Source organism: Ambystoma mexicanum, chromosome 14 (genome assembly GCF_040938575.1).
Source record: "Ambystoma mexicanum isolate Mex_15411 chromosome 14, UKY_AmexF1_1, whole genome shotgun sequence".
Classification (NCBI taxonomy): Eukaryota; Metazoa; Chordata; class Amphibia; order Caudata; family Ambystomatidae; genus Ambystoma; species Ambystoma mexicanum.
This window is the reverse complement of record NC_090940.1, coordinates 427117320-427144210: the sequence shown is the minus strand read 5'-3', so window position 1 is coordinate 427144210 and position 26891 is coordinate 427117320. Positions and strand designations below refer to the sequence as shown.

The 26891-nt window shown below is 51.1% G+C and overlaps 1 protein-coding gene across 6 annotated transcripts in view; it reads left to right on the top strand.

Annotated features, from left to right (window-relative positions):
* YLPM1 (YLP motif containing 1) overlaps window positions 1-26891 on the top strand; it is a 1127325-nt gene that overhangs the window by 742251 nt on the left and 358183 nt on the right. For all 6 annotated transcript variants that reach the window (XR_011283753.1, XR_011283754.1, XR_011283752.1 and 3 more), the window contains exon 16: window positions 17551-17634. Coding sequence is in view for 3 of the 6 variants with exons in the window: in XM_069637605.1 (XP_069493706.1) it covers window positions 17551-17634 (84 nt within the window). In the remaining 3 variants the exon portion in view is untranslated. The remainder of the gene's footprint in view (window positions 1-17550; window positions 17635-26891) is intronic.

Genomic DNA, 26891 nt, shown 5'->3' with positions numbered 1-26891 from the left:
GTGCATAGATCAATCCTCTACGGATTATGGCTCCACAAGTGCTGCCGAAGTTGTTTTCGATGGCGAAAGCAGGGCTGGCGCATGCTTCAATCAATGTTCATCTGGCGGCTATCTCCCGCTACTCCAGAACTCCGGGACGGTCGTCGTTGTTGTCACACCGCCTGGTGAAGGATTTCATCAAAGTACTTTTCCGTTCGTTCCCGCTGGTGAAGGCTTCGGCCCCGGCGTGATAGCTCAAAGTGGTGCTGACTAGGCTCATGGGTCCGCTGTTCGAGTCTATGCGTTCAGCGCCACTGAAATTCTTATCGTGGAAGACTGTTTCTTGTGGCCATCACCTCCGCACGACGAGTGGAAGAGATCCAGGCCCTCTCTTGTAAACCACTGTACTTAACATTCCACGAGACGAGGGTAGTGCTACCGACGCAGCCCTCCTTCATGCCCAAGGTGCCGTTGGACTTCCATCTCAACAAGCCCTTGTGCTACCCTTTTTCTTCCCGTCGCCTTTGTCGCCGGCTGAGAGGACTTTGCACTCGCTGGATGTGGCTAGAGCGCTGAGGTTATACGTGAAATTTGGCCCTGCAAATCAAGGGAAAGCCCTCGCCAAGGCTTCCATTTACAGGTGGCCCTCCGGCTGCATCACCCATTGTCACCGGTTGGCAAACCGACCGTTGCCTGGCCGTCCGAGAGCCTGGATTCATATGCAAACCCTCCCGCCTACCCTTATGCGGCTCTTCTCTTGGTCCTACTGCCACTTAACGTGCTACCATATCTGGAGATGGCTGCCAGAGGAAGGGCTTAGGTAGAGGGCAGTCATTGGCTGGGGACAGTATGACACAGAGACCAGTGATTGGTTGTTAGGAGAAAGACAGTTCAGAAGTAAAACTGAAAACTAATTTTTTTTTCTTCACCGAGGATTCCCAGCCTGACGGGGCATATTCATGAGCATGTGAATCCATGCCAGACCCATGTTGGAGAACGACAGTTACAGGTAAGTAACTGGTTTCCTTCTTATACCAGCGCCGCAAGGTGAAGAGGAAGGCCATCCTTTAAATCCCCCTTTCAGTCGGGCTCCAAGATGACATTTGGGATGAAGGACTGACGCCTATGAAGAACCCTTCTACAGCCCCATTGAAAGAGGGAACACACAGAGAAGTATCACAGGGTCTGGGACTCTGCGCTTGTGGGCCGAACCGTCTCCGGGCTCAGTGGTTTCTTCATTAGTCAAGAAGTCGTCTGACTCGACGTCTTCTGCAGCGTCCACCCCTACTGACAACGAGGGGAAGAAATTTGATGAGATGGGTAGGAGAGTCGTCTACACTGTGGCGGCGACGACCATCAAGGCCGCCAACGCCCTTGCTATCGTGGCATGCTATGACCGGGAGCTGTGATTTAAGTTCGCACCTCTAATGCACTTCCTTCCCAACGATAAGAGGTCAGGGGCTTTGTACATTCTTCAAGAGGGCGAGGGGACGTCTGACCACACCATCACGGTGGCGGTGGACGCGGGGTTCTGCCAGATGGCCAATGGCATTTGCCGTTGTGGCTGGCTCATGGCCACCAACTTCCGACAGAAGGTCCAGAACAGGGTTTTCAACAGGCCCTTCGATAGGGACAATCTTTTTGGGAAAGTGGCGGATGAATCCCTACAGGCCATCAAGGTGGACAGAGATGGCACATGCCCTGGGCATGCTACAGCAACGACAACAGTCCTTTCAGTCCTCAGGAGGCAAGTCTGCCCGATCTTTGAGGGGTTTTGGCGGGGGCTCCTCTTCTTACTGGCAACCCTCCCGCTCCTCGGCCCAGGAAACCAACAGGGGCTGCTCCAAGGCCTTCCCGGGACACCGTCGTCTGAGACCGAAGGGCAGCCTTTCGACGTCCAAGCAGGAATGAAGCGGCCAGGATGTCGGGCCCCCACCCATGCACCCCAGTGGGAGGCCAGCTGGCGAACTTCATCAGCTTGTGGAAGACCATCTCCCCCCAACGTTGCGTACTGGATGCTCTCGCACAAAGACACACTCTAGTGTTCCAACAAAAGTGTCCACAAATACCACGGTGGCCCGGCAGGAAAACCACATCCATCAGCTGTTGCTGGAAGTTCGGTCCATGTTAAGGAAAGGGGGATAGAGCTTGTCCCAAAGCAGTTCTGGCGTTTACTTAGGTACTTCCTTGTGCAAAATAAGTCTGGGGGCTGGATCCTCGACCTGCGACGACTGAAGAAATACATAGTCGCAGAAGTTTCGAATGGTCACTCTTCAACACATGCTCGGGCAGCTGGAAGAGGACTGTCGTTGGTAAAGAAAAAAAATCAGTTTCACTTCTGACCGGTCTTTCTCCTAACAACCAATCACTGGTCTCTGGGTCATACTGCCCCCAGCCAATGACTGCCCTCTACCTAAGCCCTTCCTCGGGCAATCATCTTCAGATTTTGACCGTACGTTCAACTGTTGGGAGTCCTCAAGCTTTTACTGCGTTTGGAATTTTTCTTAGTCCGCTCTAATTTCTTCAGTCAATCAAGCTCCATCTATCCATCATCCGATTAACGGGGACCCATTTTTCTGATCTTTTTACGCTCCTCAAGGCCGAATTTTCATCGAGTTCCCTTCTTCGAGGATTCCAGAAGATTCATTAAGGCCTACGCCACGTGGACATGGCTGAAGATAGAGAAAACTCGACGCCTCTGTTCAGGATTTGCCCTGGATGTGGCCTACAGAACATTTTCCTGGAAGATGGGCACTCCCTGTGCCTCTACTGCCTGCATACCGACCAGGATCACGTGGAGGTGGCCTGTGCATTCTGCAAGGATATGGTTCCTCGCACCATGAAGGACCGTCGCGAGCGGCTTACCAAGTGGCTCCAGTTGGGTGAGTCCCTTTCACCCAGCCGAAAGAAGAAATCCGAGCAGTCTTCTAAGACCTTTGAGAGCGCTCTGGCGACGGGGCCCAACAGAAGGCAAAGCACTGCAAGTCCGCGGGCACCGGGAGCGCCGTTGGGGCCGGCTCCTTGGTGGCCAGGACGGTCTCAGCATCTCCGGCACCTTCGACCATGAGCCAACGGTCTGGCTCGGCGAAGAAGAGTAAGTCGGAGCACCCGGGTAAACATCTGGATAAGTCCCAGTCGGCTCCGACGGAGAAGGCCAACGGGGAGCGTGGCGCTGCCCCCCTCCCCCACGATGAAGGCCCCAAGCGCAACCAAGGTTGTGGAGGCCCAGGTTCACCCGGCAAAAACCTCCATTGAAGGAGTGGTGGCGTCCCATCCTCGTCGACGGTTTCTCTGCCTGCTCCGATGTTGTCATCGGCTCCGACGATAACAGGGTTTGATAAAGGCCCGATGTTCTCGCCGTCGAGGGTGGATACAGACGGCTTGCTGCCGACGAGTGGTGCGTGGCAGTCTTCTGCTTTTGACACGCTTATGCCTGACACTCTTCTACATCAAGAGAGTGCTGTTTTTTTGGTATCCTCTGAGGTGGTGGACGAACGAGAGCCGGTGTTGGGTCCATCAGCCCTGGGCTTGCTGTGTGTTGGTCCTTCATCGATGGGTGTGGGGGCTGTTCCTTCCAGTTACCTGCTGGTGAATCCGCAGGCGATGTTGTTGCTCCAGGTCCTGCCCACGCTGCAATCCTTGTTGGGCCAGCTAGATTCCAGGTTGCCTCCTCTGAATGCGGGTCAGGTAGGGCCTGTCGTCGACGCTGCAGGTGTTCCTCTGTATTCGACGGCTATGGCTGGGTTGCCGGTCGACGGCTATGGCTGGGTTGCCGGTGTCTTTGCCGGGGAGTGAATATCGTCCACGTCGCTGTCCTGAAGAGGGTGAGCTGCTGGACTCTGAGTCGGGTAGTGTGCCTAGGGAGACCATGTCTACTGGCTCTTGGTCGCCATCGAGGGATCCAAACAGTGAGGTGAAACAGCCTTGTAGTCCAGCCCAACCGTCTCCTCCTGAGGATGTTTGGGCGTTTTACGCCATGATGGCGAAGGCGTTTGGGGAATTTGGGTTGGCTCCTGAGGACGAGCGGAAGGAGTGCTTCCTGTTTGACCACTTGGGCAAGAGACGCAAGGCTGTGTTCTCTGTGCCTATACTGTACCAGGTCTGGCAGGAGGGCCTGCGCACAATGTGCTTAGTGTCGCAGCCCACGCCTGAGTTGGTGGTGTTGGCGATTAGCCAGGAGTAAGCACAAATGTGTTGCGCCTACGGACAGTGTCGCCTTTCGACAGGATGCGTTTGGTAAAAAGGTCTTGACCGTTGAGCCGACGACGGTGAAACCGGCCAATTCGTTGGCGATCATGGCTCGCTATGATCGTCAGATGTGGCATCGGCTAGCGGCTCTGTTGGAACATCTGCCTGAGGAACAACGTAAAGCTGTCATGCTGTTGGTGCGTGAAGGGGAGGAGGCGTCCAATCATAGTATTAACATTGCCGTTGACTTGGCAGAGTCTTGTTTTAAACAGATTAAGAACGGCGTGCTGCATCAACAAGCTTGGCTCAAGTGCATATACTTTCGGCCAGAAGTGCATTATAAAGTTCTGTACATGCCCTGTGAGGGGGAGCAGTTGTTTGGTGAGTAAATTGATGAGGCCCTCAAGGGTCTGAAGGAGGACTCTGAGACTGCTAAGTCGTTGGGAGCGTTGCAGAATGGGCGCTCTTTTCGCTTCTTTCGTCTGTTCCGTGGGGCATCAGGAAATGCCCGGTCTACTTCCTCCAGAGACCGGGCTTACAGTTGATCTGGTTACTCCTCCTAGGGGTATAGGAGGTCGGGATTTCAGGCCTCCAGGAAAAGAGGTGCCCAATCATCCTTCAAGGGGAGATAGGCTAAGCCACAGCAATGACTGTCTTCAGGGAACTCTGCTGGGGGGCAGGGTAGCACTGCATGTGGACGTGTGGTGCAAGATTAAGTCGGACCGTTGGGTGTTGGACATGGTGCTTCTGGGCCACTCGCTGGAGTTCAAGTGTTCCCCGGTTCCCATTCCTCCAGTGTATACCGTGCAACCTCACCTTCACATCCTGCGGCAGGCGGTTGTACTTATGCTACATAAAGGGGCTATAGAATTGGTTCCGGTGGCCGAGAAAGGCCAAGGGGTTTATTCCCGTTACTTTGTGGTGAAGAAACCCAACGGCAGGTGGCGACACAAGACTCTGCAACGCCTGAAGTTCAAGATGCTCATGCTTCAGGAAGTAATTTGGTCTGTACAGCCGGACGAGGTTCTGGCCTCGTTGGATTTACAGAATGCATATTTCCACATTCCCATGTGTCGACGGCACCGCAAGTTTCTGTGGTTTGTTGTAGGAGAAGATCATTACCATTTTCGGGTGCTCCCGTTCGGTTTAAAGTAGTCTCCCAGGACGTTTATAAATGTTTGGCGCTGGTGGCGGCTTGGCTCCGACAGGAGGGTCATCGCGTCCACCCATACCTGGACGACTGGCTGGTATGCAGTTCGTCGCCGGGGGAGGCGCAGGGAATTCTTGGTGCTAACATGCAGCTGTTGCAATGACTAGACTTCACCGTGAACTTCGAGAAGTCCTTTCTTTCACCCTCCAAGGACTTGCTGTTTCTGGGGCAGAGCTTCAGACTCATCTGGGACTTGTGAAACCCTCAGGCGAAAGGGTTCTGAAGCTCCAGCAAAAGAACAGCAGAGTGGAAGATCGGTACAAGGGTGTCGGTCCGGACCTACATGTCACTGCTGGGGGCCATGGCATCCTGCATTCTGCTGGTGAAAAACTGTTGTCTCTTCATGAGGCTGGTGCAGGAGTTCATCGCCGACCAGAGGACTCAGAGTCGCGGTGCGTGGTCCGACAAGGTGGTGATCGATGGTGGTTTGGTGGCAACTCTTCGATGGTGGAAGTGCTCGGACAATCTGGTTCGGGGCATGCCTTTGCTGGATCCAAAGTTCCAATTTATAATTGTGGCAGATGCCTCTGACAGGATGGGGGGGGTGGCATCTCAAGGGCTCACAGGTTCATGGCCAGTTTGTCTCGAGTGGAGTTGCGGTTCCACATTAATGTGCTCGAGTTGAGAGCGTTACATTGGCCCCAAAATAGTTTCTGCCGCGCATACCTGGTTCGGTGGTGAGGGTGTTGACAGACAATACCACCACGATGTTTTATCTCAGGAAACAGGGGGGCACGCATTCCAGGGTGCTGTCATTGGGCTCTGTTGCACAACATTGGCATTGTGGCGTTTCATCTGCCGCGAGTGTTGAATGTGCGGGCAGATGCGCTCAGCAGGGATGTAGGCCAGCTCCATGAATGGCAGCTGAAGGAGCAACCGGTGTCCATGATCTTCCAGAAATGGGGCCGTCTTCAATTGGATCACTTTGCAGGTTCTCTAGGGGATGCATTCTCGTTCCAGTGGACAGACCGTTTCGCTTATGCATTTCCTCCATTTCCGCTCATTCGACAGACCCTCCAGTGGATTTGGAGATACCCATGCCATGTGATTCTGGTGGCTCTGTTCTGGGTGAGGCAGCCGTGGTTCTCAGTTCTCCTTCATCTGTCCGTAGCAGAGCGGATTCGGTTGGAAGTGACGCCGGACCTGCTGTATCAGGACAAGGGCGATGTCTGGCACCACAATCCAGGATCTTTCAGCCTGACGGCTTGGCTCCTGACTTCTCCGAGTTTGGCCTGCTAAAGCTTTTCAGTTATGTTGCGTTTTGGAGGCGGCAAGAGCTCCGTCCACGAATGTCTCCAATGCGTATAAATGGAAAAGAATTTGTATGTGGTGTAAAGGCCAGTCTGGGGCGGCCCCTTTTGAACATTTCACCGGAGCAAGTTCTGCCCTATTTGTTGCAGCTGGCGGAAAAGGGTCTGGCGTTATCCTCTATAAAGGTACACTTGGCAGCAATTTCTAGATTTACTCGGATGCGGCATGCAGCGCCTGCGTTTAGTGATCGTCTCATCAAGCATTTCCTAAAGGAGGGGTTCCGTACGTTTCCTCCAGTGAAGAGGTTTCCGCCGATGTGGAGCCTTAATGGGGTTCTGTCAGGTCTGATGAGACCACCCTTTGAACTGATGTCGTCGACTCCTTTGCCGTTTTTGTCTTGCAAGGTGGCTTTTCTGGTGGGTATTACTTCGGCCAGAAGGATGTCTGAGTTGCAAGCTTTAGTTGTGGACCCTCCATACTTGAGGTTCTTCAAGGACAAGGTGGTGTTGGCTACTAATCCGCACTTTATCCGTAAAGTGACAACAACATTTCATTAACTCGCTTCTATTGTGTTGCCTGCGTTCTTTGCTTCAGCCTCCACACCTGCAGAATGGGCTTTGCATTCGCTGGATGTGAAGAGGGCATTGAAATTTTATTTGAATCGTACTCACGAGTTCAGACTATCTTAACAGCTGTTTGTGGCTTATGGACCGTCCGTCAAGGGATGGGCAATCTCCAAGCAAGCACTTTCTCGTTGGGTGTCATCTGCTATCTCATTCTGCCACACTAAAGCTGGGAAATCTTTGGAGAGGAATCCGAGGGCACACTCGATGAGGTCTACAGCTTCTTCAGCGGTATTATGGTCGGGTATTCTGCTGGTGGACATTTGCCAGGTGGCCTCCTGGGCGGTGCTGCATACCTTTACTCGACATTGCTGTCTGGAGCAGCAGCATGGTGAGGATGTGCAGGTGGGACGGGCAGTCCTGCAACACCTGTTTCAATAAGGTAAGCCCCGCTGCTTCTCGGTATTTGTTTGAACTTGATCACTGGATGGGTTTCTTGTCTCATGTATGTGATTCTGTTTCTATATTGGTTAGCATTTACACTCCGCCATGCATGATACTTACTGCTATGTAATCTATTCACAGCATGTGAATCCATGAAAGATCCAATGCTGGAGAAGGGAGTAGTTTCTTACCTGTAACTCCATTTCTCCATTATTGGTATCTTTCATGCATTCACATGCGCCCGCCAGCCGCCCCTGCGTGCAAACCTGGTTCGGGTTGCCTCTACTTTGGAGGTTAAAATGGGAAGGGAAGCCACGGGGGCGGGGCTATTTATACCCTATGTCCTATTGGTGGTGACTAAAGCACCCAAAAAGGAAGTTGATAGGACACTGAAGTGTCAAAGTATTCCATAGGAAAACGCTAAGTTAAAATGACCAAGGTTCCCAGCCTGACGACGGGGAATATTCACAGCATGTGAATCCATGAAAGATACCAACGCTGTAGAAATGGAGTTACAGGTAAGAAACTACTCCCTTCTGTGACCAGGGAGTATTTGTAGCCGTCATACTCGAAGGAGAGGGAGAATGGATGGCCCCATCTGTACCTCACACCTTTGGGTTGGAGCCATTTAGTTAAGGGGGGCCACGCAACTGACGTCGCGCCACGGTAAGAGCAGAGAGATCCTGGTAGATAGTGAACTTTGTATCTTCCCAGTCGATCAGACCCTTCTTCCGTGCCAGTTCCAGGATCTTATTCTTTGAAATCTCACCAGTATTGACATGGGTCCCCTGGTGGCGGCTCCTGCTCTGAGCCCTGTCAACAGTTGTCTCGCTGGTGTTCCCCTCATCGAATAACTTGTTAATCACTGCATTCACGGTCCTTACGATATCCGCCTGCGTTTCTCCTTCACGCTCGGACTCCCAAGAACCAGAGGTTGCTGCGGCACTCCCTGTTCTCCAAGTCATCGAGTTTGAGGTTGCATTTCTCCTCCCTCCTTTCCCGCTCTGATAAGCGCATGTCTATTTGGGTCTCAAGGAGGTCGACCGACGTCTGGTTTACTTCTAGGGCTTGGACTTGGTCGTCCACGGAGTCCACTTTTTTTATCTAAGGAATACAACCTTTTGCTAATGTCTGCCCTGAAACCACAGATCTCCTGGAAGGGCTGCCATGCCCTGACTTACTGACTGGGCATCCATCACTACTGGTTGCACAGTGGCGGCCTTGCCGCGTGTTTCCATTGGCAGAACCGGGGAGTGTCAAAACTTTTGCCGTGAGTTTGCCCGGTCCATCGGCGGAGATCCTATGACTTCACTCTTACACACAAGTGAACACTCCCACATGGGGGGGCCTGTGGGGACCTCCACCGAGGGACAGGTGGTGGAGCTGGGGGCTCCAAGGGGGTCCCACCGGTAGTCGAGCACTTGGGACACTATCAATGCTTGTAGAACTAGTTTTCTGGTAGAATTATTAGCTTTCGTTGGTTATTCTTATGAGGGGTTGGGGCGGGCAGCGTCCAGATCCACCACCCTTCCAACAGATCAGACAGTAGATCCACCGGTCGGCCCCGAGAGGAGATTGGTCATATGGTGATCAGGAGCATGTTTCGAAGGGATTGTGTCCTCAGACGTATTCCTTATCTTTGATAATTCGTCTCCAGCTGGCTGGCCTCGGAAATATTTTTCTCAGAGGGCGCTGCGCATCGACGTCCGTCGAGTTGGTGTCCCTTGACAGCCACCGTATTGGCGCCGACATCACATGTCCATAAATAGCCATGCGCAGCGTCCGTTTTTCAGTTCTGTTTTTCCGAGCTTCGTGGTGCCTCGGAATATCATTGCTCAGTTCTTGAGTCAAATATACTTCATTATTCCTTGAGAATACCGACTCGTACTCGATGGCTTCCTTATCCGAACCGACGACTCCGCGGTCCGTTTTCAAAAAATGTTGAGACTGTGGAAAGAAAATGTCGTTGACGGATCCTCACAGGATCTGTTTGTGGTGCCTGGGAGTCGAGCAGCATTGTTCGGAGTGCGAGGACTGCATGTCCATGACGGCGAAAGCCTTGAAGGAGTGAAAGGGTAAGCTCGAGAGAGATAAGGCAGTTAAAGCTTCTTCGAAAGTTTCCTCGGCGGAGTCGAGACATTCGTCTCCTCGCCATCACAAAAGACATTCTCGTTCTAGGTCTCGAAGCAGTTCCCATCACTCTTAGAGATCTAGGCATTCAAAAAAGAGACGTTGAAGATCCCCTTCCTCGTCTTCAGTTTCCCCAAAAAGGGTCTCCTGCCCCACAAAACATAGCTCTAAGGCCGAGTGGGAGGAATTCAGGAAAAAGATGCTTAGCGTCTTCGTGAAAGCGGCCTTGACCCCCTCGAAGACTGCTGAGGGTGATACCCTGGGTGAAAGACCCGAAAAATAAAAATGCTGCGAGTCGCAGCACCTGGCGAAAGAAGCTACTCAGGAGTGTCCTAAACCCTCGAGCAAAGGCAAGGTCGCGTCTTCGATGCCATCGTCGAAAGTCCCTTCCCATAGATCTGCGTCTTCAACGCCATTATCGAAGGGTTCTTCCACGCACAGGTCAGTCGATTCGACGCCGTCTTTGACGCTGAGAAAGGACAAACCCACAGCCAATGGCCATACCCAGAGCCTCAATCACGAGAATGTCGTCGACAACCTTGAGTAGAATTCCGATACTCTCGAGTTCCTTGAGGCCTTTATCAACTTTCTCGACGCCTTTTTCGATGGCTTCAAAGCCTTTAACGTCAGCGTCGACAACGTCGACCTTTTCTCAGCCAATTATGACGAATTTGGCCCCTTCTGCGCTGGAAATGGGATTTATACCATTTCCAAGATCTGATCATTCCAGAGCCTTATCTATTTATGAAGAAGAGGAGAATTCGGATCAGGAAAGACCTTTTGAGTTGCAGGGATCTGCAACTCCTATATCAGAGGAATTTACCTCTGAGGAAGGTAGGTTAAAAGACCTCCAAGAATCCTTACATAAAGCAATTGGGTTGGACACTTCTCCAGAAGTGGAATTTTCCAAACCATACCCAGGGGAACATGCTGAAACCCCTTATAGAACCTTGATGGCAAAAATAATGGCGTTTATGGGGTGGTCTACACCCTCGCCTGCTTTTCAGCAAGACGACCTCACAGACATTTTGGTTAAAGGTCCACAGGAGGATCCTGTGGTGCCATTTCATGTGGCATTACAAAGGAAAATATTGGCAAACTGGGAAACCCCTGAGGTTATCCCGGCGGTTAACAAAAAATGATCAGCCAAATATAGTGTCTACTGCTGACCCTGAATATTTTTCTAGGCACCCAACTCCGGAGAGTCTGGTTGTTCAGGCAGCAACTTCATCAGGTAGTAAATCGGCTTACCCTACTGTTCCACAGGACAGGTATGACAAGAGATGTGACTCTATGGCCAAAAATGTATTTTCTGCATGTAGCATGGCGTTGAAATCCATCAATGCTACTTGTACACTCGCAAGGTTCAGCCACACACTTTGGGAGTGTGCTTCATCAGCGGCTGACTGCCTCCCGGAGGGAGAAGAAAGGGAAGCGTTTCTAAACATCATTAGGGATGGTAAGGACGCAATTCCTTCAAACTGGCACCGATTCTGCTGACAGCATCAGCAGGGCCATGGCGGCAAGTACAACAACCCAGAGATTTGCTTGGTTGCGAAAGTCTGGTTTTGCTCCAGATGTGCAAAGCAGACTCTTGAATATGCCCTTTGATGGCTCTTCTTTGTTTGGTAAGAAGTTTAGAAAATGCTACAAACATCAAAGGCAGCAGCAAAATCCCTGGGAGCTGCAATCCGTCGGACACCATATTGCCCCTCAGGAACCTCTTGGAGAGGTAAGTCCTTTCACTTCTATTACGCATCCGGAAGAGGCAGAAGACAGCCGGTTCAAAGGGGTCAGAAAAAATTCACCTGAGGTGGAAGGGTTAAAAATACAAAAGCCACAGCAGGTGACTCTTTACTCTCAGCATCTGCATCAGTCGCCTCCAAACCGCTCTGAGGACTCTCCTCACAAGACACCAGTAGGGGGCAGGATAACTCAACATCTGACGGAATGGCAGGCCATTACGTCAGATGCTTGGGCATTGGAGACAGTTGCCCAAGGTTACTGCCTGCCTTTTCTACGCATCCCTCAGTCATCCACTGGGGAACAGCTCCCTGAAAGTTCCAGATCTGATCCTCTTGCAGGAAATTGTAGACCTGCTAGAGAAAGGTGCCATAGAACAGGTACCTGTAGCGGAGCGAAACAAGGGCTGGTACCCCCCCCCTACTTTCTCATACTGAAGAAAGACGGAGGACTGAGACCTATCTTGGACTTACGAGAATTGAACAAGTTCCTCAGGAAGGACAAGTTCAAGATGGTAACAGTCTCTCAGATCCTTCAGGCCCTCTAGCTCCAGGACTGGCTGGTAGCTCTGGACCTCCAGGATGCTTATTTCCATGTGCCAATCCATCTCAAGCACAGGAAATACCTGAGGTTCGCAATTGGTGGCTCTCATTATCAATTTCGAGTTCTGCCATTTGGGCTGACCTCTGCCCCGAGGGTCTTCACCGGTAGTGACTGCAAGTCTAAGGAGGGGAGGGATTCACGTCTACCCCTGCCTGGACGATTGGCTGATCAGGGCTGTATCTTCGGAACAAGCTCAGATCCAGCTAGATTATGTCTGCCACTTCCTTCACAAACTGGGCTTCTCCCTCAATTTAAAGAAGTCGCAGATGATACCATCACAGAGACTCCAGTTCATCGGAGCGGTCCTGGACACTTCGTTGGGAAAAGCCTCGCCACCAGAGGTGAGGGCTCAAGATATTCTGCAGATGGTCGCCAAGTTTCAAAATGCCCAACATCTCCCAGCCTTCGACTTTCCTGCATCTTCCTTGTGCCAGAGGCTCGCCTGAGAATGAGATCTCTCCAGTGGGCACTAAGAACCCAGTGGTCGCAGTCTCAGGAAAAATGACAGATCTCCTTCGGATTCCGGACAAGCTAGCCCGAGACCTTCAATGGTGGGTTTATCGAGAGAACATTTTGAAAGGAGAACTGTTTTGGCAACCATGGCCAGAGATAACAGTAGTCACTGACCGATCACTCACGGGGTGGGGAGCCCATGCCAACTACTTGACCATCCGCGGCCGTTGGTCTCCATCGGAGTGCAGACAACACATCAACCTATTGGAGCTGAGAACGATCAGACTAGCGCTGAAAGCTTTCCTGACATCAGTACAGGGAAAAAATGTCCTGATGACGGACAACACAGTGGCCATGCACTACCTCAACAAAAGAGGAGGCGTGGGATCACTGCCACTGTGCAGAGAGTCAATGCAGCTCTGGTTTTGGGCAATTCAAGAAGGGGAATCTCTATCGGCAGCTCACCTAGCCGGAGAGAAGAACTTGATGGCAGACGCTCTGAGCAGGCAGGGCACAGTCTCCCACGAGTGGGAACTAGCTCAGGAAGTCCTTCAGGAGATCTTCGCCCCTTGGGTAACCCCTCAAGAGGATCTGTTCGCCACCAGTACCAACAGGAAGTGTGATCTGTTTTGTTCAAGGGAATTTCCACCAAGAGAAGCTCTAGGGGAAGCGTTAGTAGTGGACTGGGAGTTTCCGCTCCTGTACACGTTTCCACCAGTCCATGTCATTCCTCAAATGATCAGGAGGTTGAGAAGATTCCGGAGGACCAAGATCCTTATTGCCCCAGACTGGGCCAGGAGAACGTGGTACCCGGACCTTCTGGACATGTCCATCTGCCCTCCAATTCTCCTTCCACTCGAGGAGAATCTTCTCTCACAGAAGGGAGGTCAGGTTCTCCATCCAGACATCAGAACCCTCAACCTTCACGCTTGGCTTCTAAAAGGTTGAGATACAAGGATTGGGACCTCCCTGATGACGTCATGGAAACGTTGCTTTCGGCCAGAAGGCCAGCAACAAAGTCTTTATACCGCTGCCGTTGGAACAAATTTTGCAGCTGGTGTAGAGAAGAGAATATCGACCCCTTTTCATTTGGTACACCAACGGTGTTATCCTTTCTACTCTATTTGGCAAATTCAGGCCTTCAAGTTGGCACTATCAAGGGCTATCTCGCAGCGCTATCGATCTTCAAGCGCACTGCAGAGGAGCCGTCGTATTTTAAATTACCCTTAGTAATACAATTTCTAAAGGGATTAACTAATATCTATCCTCCAAGACCATTCCAAGTTCCCTTATGGGACTTAAATTTAGTCTTAAATTTCCTGATGGGTACTCCTTTCGAACCACTCCACTCTTGTTCGCTGAGATTTCTCACCCTTAAAACTCGTATTAGTGGCACTAACATCTGCTATAAGGGTGAGCGAATTACAAGCTCTATCTTGTAAACCCCCTCATACAATTTTTCATAAAGACAAAGTTGTCCTACAGGTGAAGCCTAATTTCCTCCCAAAGGTGGTTTCTGAATTCCACATCACTCAGAAAATTACCTTACCTTCATTCTATCCTCCTCCCCATCCTGGGAAAGAGGAAGAAAGGCTACACAGGCTGGACCCAAGGCGGGCTTTAAGCTTTTACATCAGCAGACTTGCTAGGATTAGGCAAGCAGACCAATTGTTCGTATGTCACTCAGGGCACAAATTGGGACTACCGATAACAAAACAAACCATTTCCAGATGGATTATTTTGGCCCTTCTGGAATGTTACAAACTAGCAGGGAAAGAGCCTCCTCAAAATCTTAGGGCTCATTCAAGCAGGGGTATCGCAGCCTCTTCGGCCCTCCAAAGAGGGGGTTCCGGTTCGAGACATATGTGCGGCTGCCACATGGTCATCCGCACATACCTTCACAAGATTTTACAACCTGGATTCCTCCTCTAGTGAAGAGACTAGGTTTGGCAAAGCCGTATTACATTCTGTTAATTCCTAAAGGGAAACATGGTGTTTTTACTCCCATCTCCAATTACACACCACTGCTATGGGAGTCTATCAAAGATAAGGAATATGTCGAAGGACACAATCCCTTCGAAGAACAAGTTACTTCTTACCTGGTAATGTTCTTTCGATGGGATGTTCCTCCGACGTATTCCTTATCGCCCCTCCCATCCATCCCCGCAGTAGTATTTCCCTTGTTGTTGCAGCTTACGCTCCTTCAAGGTCAATAACCAATTCATGCAGGACTTATCTTATGCTACAAAACGGAACTGAGCAACGGACGCTGCGCGTGGCTATTTATGGGCATGGTGACGTCGGTGCCGATACGGTGGCTGTCGAGGGACACCAACTCGATGGACGTAGATGCGCAGAGCCCTCTACTGAGAATTTTGTTTCCGAGGCCAGCAAACTGGAGACGAATTATCAAAGATAAGGAATACATCAGAGGAACATCCCACCAAAAGAAAATTACCAGGTAAGAAGTAACTTGTTCGTTTGAGTGTAGCCCCCCTTGGATTTTATGAGGGCGATCACAGTCCAGGGGCTGGGGCATATGAAGAAACAGCTGCTGATGGTCTCGTGCAATTCAGTATGGGTCTTGCGGTATCAGGGCTGGATCAATGCGTGGGAATCGGGAGCACCGGAGGTGGGACATGCTTTCCAGCTGACTATGCCCTATGGTAGAGTCACCGGTGCCTCAACCTGTCCAGGCTCCATGGGTGAGTTTTCCTCAGGTGCTTAGCAGTGACATGATTGACGTCCCAGGAGGCTGATGTTAAGCGCAGAGGCCAAGGGGGATTGGGGGGGGGGGGGGGTCTTGCATCCGCCCCCGACCAAAGTGAAAGAGCTGGCTGTCCCCCACTTCTCAGAGGCAGTGCAAGGTACGAGGGGAACAACTCTCCTGCTTTGCAAGAGGGATGGTCGGCAGGCTCGAAAGGGTCTCTCCCTTTCATGTTCTCATTTACTGTATTCCTTCAGGAACTTGTGTGGGCTGGGTGGCTTCTGCTCCCGGTCCGGGCCCTGTGTGTAGAGAAGGTTCACTTGTTGCACAGGTCAGCAGGACCGGGGCTCTGGCGGGGCGTGACAGTGTCCGGCATCCAGCCTTCTGAGGTGGGTGGGGGCAAATCCGGGGTCTGTTACGGGCTCTGCCGCACGCTCCTCGCTACGGATCGCACCAGGCTCGGGGGAGCAAAGCTGTGGGAGCAGGGGCGATCCCATCAAATATCTCACTATGCTCCAGATATTCCCCTCCCCGGAGGCAGATCAGCTAGGCCTCAAGTGGCCAGGGATGGCCGAAAGAATGCTGGCTCCGTCTATTAGCCCCCCCCCCCGGCGAAGAGGAAGCGCTCACCGATGGTAGCAGCCCTCCCTGGGGCAGCGTCAGATCAGCGCACCACAGGGTGTTCACCAGCGGTCCGGGAAGACACCAGGGGTCCGCAACTGAACTGCTGCACGGGCCCTTCGCGATGGGGGTGCCCAGCTGGGCAGCAGTACGTTGCAGCTCAAGGCAGGTGTCAATCTCTTACCGGGGGAGGGCACACGCGTATCTCGGCCCTTAACTGGAGTATTGGCACCGAAAACCACTTGCCATGAGCGTGCTCCTCAGGATGTCCCACCGGAGTGTCCAAGGCTATGGGTGGCTGCACTTCGGCGCTCTCCCGGGATTTTCAGGCTGGAGAGTCCTGTGTTTAATGGGCTCCGGGCGGGGAGGCTGGTTAAGGAGCACTGCGGCGCGTTTCGCCTGTTACTATTCACACCTTCGATAGCCAGCCGAGGAAGGGGGTACAGACTCCAATGGATAACAAGGGAGGTTGGCGGTGTAGGAGCGGGAAATCAGCCCTCCCCCCGCAGATGAAATCCTCTCCGCTGCGCAGTAACCCCAGGCTCCTGTGGGGCTCGGCTCCCTCGGTCCACCTCTCAGACGTCTGTATGCCTTTGGGTGTTGTATCGTTGCACTTGTGCCCACCCGAGGTAGTGTGCTATCCCCCGGGGGTGGGGGGGGTCTCCGGCTCAGTGGGCAGTGTGGCCAGGTCCCCTTGGAGTGCGTTTACAACCTGCGAAGCGCAGCCCTTTCCAACTTCGTTGGATCCAGTAGCTCCTTCTGGATGCGGAACGCATGGCAGGAGGCGCAAGATCTCCGGCCCCTCAAAAAAGGTTGAGTTCTCCGCTTAGAAAAAGGCACTGAAGACTGGGATTTCTTCTATCCGGTGCATCATCGCTTCAGGGTGCCCCTAGGGGGTGTCAGGTGCTGACACCCCCTAGGGGCACCTAGGAACACTTGTGCCTTGAAACACTTGTGTATAGGCACGTTACAAATGCCATATCATACTGTTTGGCTCCTTCCCTCTATTCAGCCCGTGTGGAGGCGACACGCCGGGATGCATCAGTCCATCTCCGTGCCCCCGTGGTGGCTCCAACATTTAATGTTTTTCTAACGCTTCTGGTTGCAAGATTTTCTATGGAATCCTTGGTATACTACAGGTTCTATGTACTTTCATACAGCCCTTTCTCCCTCCTAGGATGACCCTTCCTGCTCTCTAAACCCTACCGGATGCTCGGATGGTGCAGTTGTATAGTAAAAATGGAGTCTTGTACTGTCTGAGTTGAATGGTTTTACTAAGCCATCAGTTGGACTTCAGAAAATCTGTCCTAACAGCTTTGTACTTACAATACAGAGTTGTCGGTTAAGTCTGTTGGATCTTGATTTCCCAATGGTTAAATAGCAATTGTATGAGTGGCTGCAAAGGGATTTCTTTGTAGATGGGTTTGAAAAGTTATCAGGAGAGCTTTGACATGTGTATCTCGTGATTTCTCAAAGGGACAGGGTTTTTAAACGTGGTAACTGTGCATAGTAGTTGGGTATCTAAAGAAGGCAGTGTGTTCCGCAGAGTCAACAATATAGTGATTTGGGGCTGCAAAGAGAAACAGCGATGTGAACAAAACATGTTCAGTTCTAACAGTTCCAGGCCTTTTGATTTCCTATTTTTCTGATTCTAACAGATGGCTGATAATTGGGAAACAGCCCCTCGTCACATGATGCGCTTGGATATTCGATCTCTTTTGCAGGACGCTGCTATTGAAGAGGTAAAATGTAGCAAATGTGATATTTTATTGTATGTTTTTGGGTTTCTATATAGCACTACTTCTAATATCTGTATATCCTCATGTCTAATATCTGTATTCCCTCATTGTTCTGTTTGAACTGTTGCCAAGCAACACGACAACATGACCAGATTGGTCCCCGAATCCTTTATTGCAGTTCCGTGAGCGCCAGAAGGCGTGAGCCGGTCCAGTTTACTCAAGGTCTGGTACTTCAGGCAGTGCGCCTGTCTTGGCCTGTCTTGTCCGCCCGGGGCCAAGGGGCCAGCCACTCTGCTCCATTTGACACCCATCTAACTTTCAAGGGTAAGAAGTTTCCAAGACCCTTTTTCAAACTGTACTTTATCACGCTGTGAATCTTGAACCGCCAGTACACTGTAAGGCGAGCCAGTCCCATAACCTCATTTCTGATGTTTGTTAATCTGCTTAGAATCACATGCTGTGCATAGGTCCGACATCCAGTGGTCACTGCGGAGTATTGCATTTTGTTTTTCGTAGTCGAAAAGGGGACGTCGACAAGGCGTGTCTGTAACACTATCCCTATAGTGACGTGCGTTGTACCCATAATCCCTCACGCGTCGAGGTCCCTTAGATTGTTTTTTTCCGCCCAGCTTCTGGTCACCTTAGGCGGAGCTCCTCGAGAGACATTGCAAATACTTACTACGGACCTCGGTCCTCAATTATACTTATTATATTGTTAAAGATCCCTCCCCTCGACGTTAGCTGTGAAGCTGTTTCTCCGCCGAGCAAGTTTTTGACGGAGGGGAAGAGACGGAGGAGATCCTTCGGCGCTGCCGAAACGTGGCCTGGCCTCGCCGGCCAACATACAGTAGGGAAAGTGGGGGTTCGAACTTTTATCTTCTCTTTGAGAATGTCTTTCTTTCTCCCCTATCTTTCCCTTGGGGTTGTTATCACCAGTTATTATTGCCTCAGCTATGGAGAGGACACCTTTTAAGTTTTGCCCACGCTGTAGGGGCAAATACACTTGGAAGGACAAACACAAGCTCTGTAATCGTTGCTTGCCCCTCGATCATAAGGAGGACAGCTGCGCGGCCTGTAAGCTCTTGAAACCAAGAACTCTTAAAGGACCAAAAATTAAGAGGTGGACGGACTACGCTATGTCGAAGTCAGTTTCCTCACCCGCTGCCGCTGTTACAGAAAGTGACGAGGAGGGTGATAACTCGACGTCCGTTACGGAAGTCATTAACCCCCAGAAGGAGCGCTCGCGCTCCTCGACGTCCGTCCCCGGCGGGCTCGGCTCACGCCCTGCTCATGGGGATGAACACCCCGGCGACAAGGACGCACACAGACCCCATAGGCCTAAGCACACAACCCACGGCTCTTCTTCGTCGAAGACGAAGGATCCATCAGCGCCGAAGGGGATGCAGGGCACTCCGCCGTCTACCTCAGACCGTAAGGGTCTCAAGCCCCACCCGCAAACGCAGCCGCGACCAGCGATTGGGCTTTCATCAAACACGGGCGCTACCCCAAAATCATCCGACGTAACGCTCCATAGAGCGGCCGTCGAGGAACAACGCGTAACGCAGGCAACGTCGACACCAGAGTCCTCTACTGACAAACCCGTTGTCGAGAGCCTGGCGAGAATTGTTTCCGAAGACACACGTAAGCGGACGACGAAACAAACGTCGAATACCGCACAAAAAGCTATAGAAACGCCGAAAAAGCATAAGAGTAGCCAGGAACTGCCCCTTTCATCTAAGGGCACTTCGGAACTACCGGAGGGCTTTTCAGATGGCGACGGAAACCTTTCTTCGACGTTGTGGGAGCGTTCTAAGCGTTTTGAAGGTGAAAACATTGATTTCCCCCCTCTAGACTATTCAGGGGTCCCCCATGAGACCCTTGAAAGACTCCATTCTTGTATGGAGAAAATGGAAAAGTTTTTGGGAAACCAAAACTCACCCACACCCAAGAGAATGGCCCCAGGATGACCCTAGGGTCAAAATCCCTAGGCTGTTTCCCCCTTCTACAGACGTATATGACCTCACGGAAGAGGAGCAATACCTCCAGGAGGATGAGTGTTTGGGTGGAGAGGAAGAACATGAGGAAGAGGGGTTTGAAGAAGATCCTTACACTAGTGCAGGAGCTTTCGAAGAAGATACAGCTACCTCGCAGCCTTGGCAATCCCCATCAGTGCACTCAGACCCTGATGTCTTTCACCCTTCTCCTCCCAAGGATTCACCTAGTGCTAACACCTCTCCCATAGATGACCAACCTTCACTTAATGCACTATTGCGCAAGGCGGCAGCACATTTTGAAATAGACACAGGGGAGACTCTTCCTGACATAGACTTTGTAGAAAAAGTTATTAAAGAAAAAGCCCCTGTTAGTCAGTCTATTCCGCTCCTGGCTTCTATAAAGAGAAGAATAACTCCTTCCCTTTCCAATCCTGCCTTAGTCAGAGGGGTCAACCCTCGAATAGAAAAGCTCTTCAGCCCTTCGCCCTCTGACCCGTTGTACATCAGAGGCCATTCTATTCCGGACTCCCTCATAGTTACTAATACAAGGAAAAGAGCAGGGGTACCACTATCCACTAGTGAGGCACCACCTGACAAAGAGGGCAAAAAGCTCTACGCACTTGGGAAGAGAATCACGACGTCCGCCGCCTTTTCAACTAGGATTGCAAATAACAATTCCCTACTAGCTAGCTATGGAGATGCACAGTGGAGCAAGCTGCGCAGCGAAGCAGAGGACGCACCAGAACCCCTGCGTTCACGCCTGTTAGCTACAATCTCAGAGGGAACTCTTGTAAACCAGGGCATCGTAAAGAACTCCTTAGATGCCGCAGAGACGGCTGGCCGTTCCCTGGTTCAGGGAACACTTCTCAAACGCCATGTCTGGCTGCGCAATTCGGGATTTAAGCCGGAAACCCAGGCTTACCTGATAAATAAGCCCATAGAAGAAACACATCTGTTTGGGAAAGCAGTTGATGAGGCCCTAGAACATGCGAAGAAAGTTTGATGCCATCAAAACTCTTGACCAAATTTCTAGGCCCCCTAACAGACGTGGCTATGGCAATAGACGCTCCTTTCGTGGCCAACGCCAGCAGCAAAACCAACAGCAATTTTACTCTGCTACCAACTGGCCCGCAAACCAGGGTAACAACACCCAGTTCAGTCAAAGAGGCCAACGCCGTGGCAGGGGAAGAGGTCGCGGCTCCAGCCCCAAAGGTTCCACGCCCAATACCAACAAATGACCCGAAGATTCGGGTCCCCTCCCATGCATCACCGGTCGGGGGCCGGCTAACATCGTTCCTTTCAGCATGGGAGGGAATATCGTCAGACCGCTGGGTATTATCCACCATAGCCCACGGATACTGCATCGAATTCAACGGTTCCCCGAAGTACAGACCCCCACGGAACTGACGCATGACACCGGAACACCTCACCATTCTTCTACAAGAAGTAGAAGAGCTACTGAAAAAAGAAGCTATAGAGGCTGTCCCCCTATCTCAGGTAACAGAAGGTATTTATTCAGTGTACTTCCTTGTACCCAAAAAGGACTTAACCATGCGCCCTGTATTAGATCTGCGCCCAGCGAACAAGTTTGTCAAACCCCAAAAGTTTCGTATGGTGACCTTGCAGGAAGTAATCCCACTGTTATCACAGGGGGATTACATGACAACACTGGACATGAAAGATGCATACTTTCATATTTTAATGTTGCCAGCGCACAGAAAATACCTCAGGTTTAAGATAGAGAACAAACACTACCAGTTCAGAGTACTACCCTTCGGGATAGCATCTGCACCAAGGGTATTCACGAAGGTACTGGCAGTGGCAGCGGCCCACCTGCGCAGGTTATCCATCCCGGTATACCCTTACCTCGACGACTGGCTCATAACAGGGGATTCTTACGAAACATGCTTCTCCAATACCCAAAAGACCGTAGACCTTTTGTTCCAACTGGGCTTCTCCATCAAAGAAAAGAAGTCCAGCTTAGACCCCAGCCAAATCAAACAATTCCTAGGGGCTCTAATTCGAACAAAGAACGGCCTCGTCTTCCCCTCCAACGAGAGGGTCCAAAACATGCTGTTTCAGATCCCCCATTATGTGGCAGGTCGAGAGGTGACGGTACGCAAAGCAATGCGCTTGCTAGGAATGATGGCGTCATGTATTTATTTGGTACCTCACGCGCGCCTGCGCATGCGCCCAATGCAAGAGTGGGTCAACAGCCAGTGATGTCAGGCCAGTGACAATGGAACGATCTAGTGGTGGTCTCGCAGGCCTTGGTTCTCTCGCTACGGTGGTGGACAAAAGAAAACCTGTTAGGGAAAACATTTGCCACACCCGCAGTGGAAGCCACTCTAACCACAGACGCATCCCTTACAGGATGGGGGGCTCACCTAACCCATCAGACTGCTCACGGAGCGTGGACTCCGAGCTTAGCATCCAAGCATATAAACCTGCTGGAACTACTAGCGGTGTTCAAAGCACTGAAAGCCTTTCAGGAACACCTACAAGGAAAGACAGTGATGGTCCTCACAGACAGCACCACAGCCATGTACTACCTCAACAAGCAAGGGGGCACTCACTCTCCAGGACTGTCCAAGCTGTCCTAGAACATCTGGAAGTGGGCTCTCAAACACAACATGTTCCTACTATCACAACATGTACAAGGGGAACTCAATCTGCTAGCAGACAAACTCAGCAGAGACTTCCCCCTGCCCGTAGAGTACGAATGGCGGTTACAAGAAGACATCGTCTTCGACGTCTTAACACAGTGGGGTTTCCCAGAAATAGACCTGTTCGCAACTCTGGAAAACTCTCAATGCCAAGATTACGCCTCCAGGTACCCCCAGAACCAGTCCAAGGGGAACGGTCTATCGATTCCATGGTCAGGGAAATTTGTTTACGCTTTTCCCCCGACTCCCCTTCTCAACAAGATAGCGCACAAGATGCACCAGGAACAAGTTAACATGATACTGGTGGCCCCTATGTGGCCCCGACAGCCATGGTTCGCTCACTTGTTGAAGATGTCTCTATCTCTTCCAGTGAAACTGCCCTGCCCGTACAACATGCTGTCACAAGACAGGGGCAGGACACTGCACCCATGCCCTCAGACCATGAACTTAGCAGCCTGACTCCTGAGGTCATAGAATTTGGACATTTACAACTTCCACAGAGGTGCATGGACATCCTCAGAGAGGCCAGAAAGCCTAACACTCGTCACTGCTATTCTAGCAAATGGAAAAGATTTGTCATCTGGTGTAGAGGGAAGAGTATCAACCCCGTTGACTGCTCTCCCACACAAATGATTCTGTACCTGACCCATTTACTGGACTCGGGTCTAGTATTCAATTCTATTAAAGTACACTTGGCAGCGCTTTCGGCTTACACCACTTCACAACTCAAAGTATCGTGGTGGAAGATCCCAGTAATCAAAGCCTTCATGGAAGGGGTAAAGAGAATACACCCTCCAATAGCAAACCCAGCTCCTGACTGGGATCTAAATGTGGTACTCACCAGGCTCATGGGGTCACCCTTTGAACCCATGCACAAGGCAACTCTTAAAGATCTCACTCTTAAGACTGCTTTCCTAATCTCTATTACCTCCATTAGGAGAGTAAGTGAACTACAGGCCCTTTCGGTTTTAGACCCCTTTGTAACAGTTCACAAAGATAAAGTGGTTCTACGCACACACCCAAGGTTTGCACCGAAATTCATCTCCAAATTCCATGTCAACCAGTCTATAGAACTACCAACGTTCTTTCAGTATCTTTCAAATCTAGGAGAAAAAAGCCTGCATACACTTGATGTGCGCAGAGCTGTCATGTTTTACATGGAAAGAACTAGTCCACTGAGAAAGACTAATCAGTTCTTTGTCTCGGTGGCAGCAGGAAGAGAAGGAGATGCAGTTTCAAAAACCACTATATCTGGATGGATTGTACAATGCATCACTCTCTGTTACACTCTTGCTATGAGAGAACTACCCTTCAAGCCAAGAGCACACTCTACTCGAGGCACTGGGGCATCCATCGCATTCATTGCAAATGTTCCCCTTGAGTCCATCTGCAAAGCGGCAACCTGGAGTTCTGTACACACCTTTACAAAACACTACTGTCTAGATGCCCACTCTAGATCTGATTCCCAGGTGGGACAAGCAGTATTAAGACCTCTTTTCTCTACTGTTCCTTCTCACAACCCACCTCCAACTCCGGGTACTGCTCGCTAGTCTATGCACAGCATGTGATTCTAAGCAGATTAACAAACATCAGAAGACAATGCATTACTTACCGTAAAAGCATTTCTGATGGTTGTATCTGCTTAGATTCACATGCGCCCACCCTTCCTCCCCGCTCGGATGGAAGGAACGTAGACATCCTTTTCTATATCTCACTTTTCTGTACTCGCTCACGTCTAGAAGGCTCCCTCAGGGCAGAAAAATACAAACAGAGGGACCTCGACGCGTGAGGGATTATGGGTACAACGCACGTCACCATAGGGATAGTGTTACAGACACGCCTTGTCGACGTCCCCTTTTCGACTACGAAAAACAAAATGCAATACTCCGCAGTGACCACTGGATGTCGGACCTATGCACAGCATGTGAATCTAAGCAGATACAACCATCAGCAATGCTTTTACGGTAAGTAATGCATTGTCATCCTATTGTTGTACCTAACCTACTTATTCAATGTGCCACAGGATGTATAGGACTTGCTGCTTCTCTCGACAGTGACCTCCTGCCCATTCATCCCTCTGACGGCTGCTCCTCTCTGTATATCCAGTGCACCTATACCTCTAAGACTGTAAGCCTCTCCCTTAAGTTAGCAGTACTATGACATTCATGCCTGTCCCTGCTCTCGGACTATTGTGTTGTCGCCACTCCATTGCTTTGTTAATCGATCTCCCCGTTCGGCACGTCCCTTCACTATAGCGCACCTTTTTGCACCTGCACCCCACCATCGCATACCTATCTTCTGCCACTCCAAGCATGTCCGCTATGTACTTTACTACGCTACGCCAAAGCAGCTATTTCTGATATGAACTTTTTTAACAGTGTCCAGTCTTATATATTTCGCTCCTATACAGAGCATATTACATTGTAACTACCTCCCATTACAGCACCTTATCTCATTGCGCATTCCATCAATGCTACTGTGATTCCTCATTCATTGTATCTACTGTTATTGTGATTTCATGATACTGTGACTGCTTACAGCTATTGTGAATGTATACATTACAGCTATTGTGACCGTGTAGTTGGTGCACGTCCCCTCTATTTTGTCTACTAGCAACAATACACCTGCCCTCACTTATATCTGCACTCGAACATATCTCACAGCAGAAGGTGCGCCTGCCATCCTTGTTTCTCAAGAACACTGCATGTGCGTTGGTCCGCAATATTACCTGCTCCTACCCAAGATTCGCATGTACCCTTTCTAACACTTGACGCCCCCTCACATCTCCACACAACGCAACTCTCGCCTCACCATGCACTCCTGGCACCTCACCTCTGCTATAGTGACTGTCATCCTCTACGCAATCTCCCTCATTCTTCTGACTTCCAACCCTACCTTCTCCAGCATGGGGTCTGGCATGGATACACATGCTCATGAATATTCCCCGTCGTCGTGTCAGGCTGGGCATCCTCGGTAAAGAAAAAATCAGTTTCAGTTTAGTTTCTGAACTGTCTTTCTTAGTAGTAACCAATCACTGGTCTCTGGGTCATACTGCCCCCAGCCAATGACTGCCTTCTCCCTAAGCCCCTCCCCTGGCAGCTCAGATTTTTACCACACGTTCACCTATTGGAGTCCGCGTGCTGTAACTCTTGAGCTTTTACTGCGGTTTGCGATTTTTTTTTTTTTTTTTTTTTTTTTTTTTTTTCTTCAAAGAGTTTAATCTCATATTTTCGGTCAATCGAGCCTCAAGCTCCACCGTTTCTACTTCCGATCAACGGGAACCCGTTTTGGAATTTTCTACGCCCCTCAAGGGCGGAATTATCGTCGAGTTTTCACTTCTTGGAGGATTCCAGAAGATCTTTTAGGCCTACCCCTCGTGGACATGGCCCAGGACAAAGGAAACACGACACCCGGATCCAAGCTGTTCAGTAACTGCCCTGGATGCGGACTACAGAATGTCTTCAAGGAGGACGAGCATTCCTGATGCCTCTACTGCCTTCACGAAGACAAAACGCACATGGAGAAGAACTGTGCATTTTGCAAAAACATGTCGGAACGGACTATGAAGGATCGGTGTATCCGCCTCACCAACTGACTGGAAGGAGAGCCCAGCAGGTGAGAAGAAGAGGTCAGAGCAGTCTTCTAAGTCCTTTGAGGGCACTCTGGCGACAGGGGCCCAACTAAAAGGCAAAGCACCGTGAGTCCGCGGGCACCGGGAGCGCTGATTGGTCGGGCTCCTCAGCTGCCGGGCAGGGCGCACTTTCACCGACGCAATCAACCATGAGCCAACGCTCTGGCTCGGAGAGGAGAAAATCTGAGAACCCGGGTAAGCTTCTGGAGAAGTCCCGGTCGATCCTGATGGAGACAGCCGAGGGGGAGCGAGGCCGTGCCCCTCCCCCAACGTGAAGGCCTCAGGCGCGCCTAAAGTCGTGAAGGCCCTGATTCACCCGGCTAAGGCCTCTATTGAGGGAGTTGTGGCGGCCCTGGCGAAGCCTGTGGAGGTGACCTCAGGGCCTAGAGTTTCCCTGTCTCTGCGGTGGAAATCCTCTTTTCAGCCCATCGATAAGACCCCCGTGAAAACCCTGGTGGAAAAAGAGGGTGGGGGCCTGGTGGCCATCACGGACACTGATACAGCCTCTGAAGAGGAGCTGGCTGGAGTCGCTTAGATCCTGGACAGAAAGTTCTAGGAGGTCCGGTCCCACGGTAGAGATCCCGACGAGGTGGATGAAGAAGGCGATGGTGGCGCCGACGAGCGGCTAGAGGAGGAGGACTCCGTCCCGCCCGTCGCAGCCGAAACCTGGGCCACAGGACAACTCGGGAGCAATCTTGATGGCGATCCAGGCCTTATCTAAGGAGATAAGGACGAGGTTGCCATTACCTCTAACGGATCCAGCGGAGCCTGGACCATCGGGAAGTCCTCCATGCAAGCGGAGGAGAACTCGCCCCCTTTCCAGCCTTCACGGCCTTTCCAGCCTTCACGGCCTTTCCAGCCTTCATGGCCTTTCCAGCCTTCACGGCCTTTCCAGCCTTCACGGCCTTCACGGCCTTTCCAGCCTTTCCAGCCTTCACGGCCTTTCCAGCCTTCATCCCCATCCCCTGA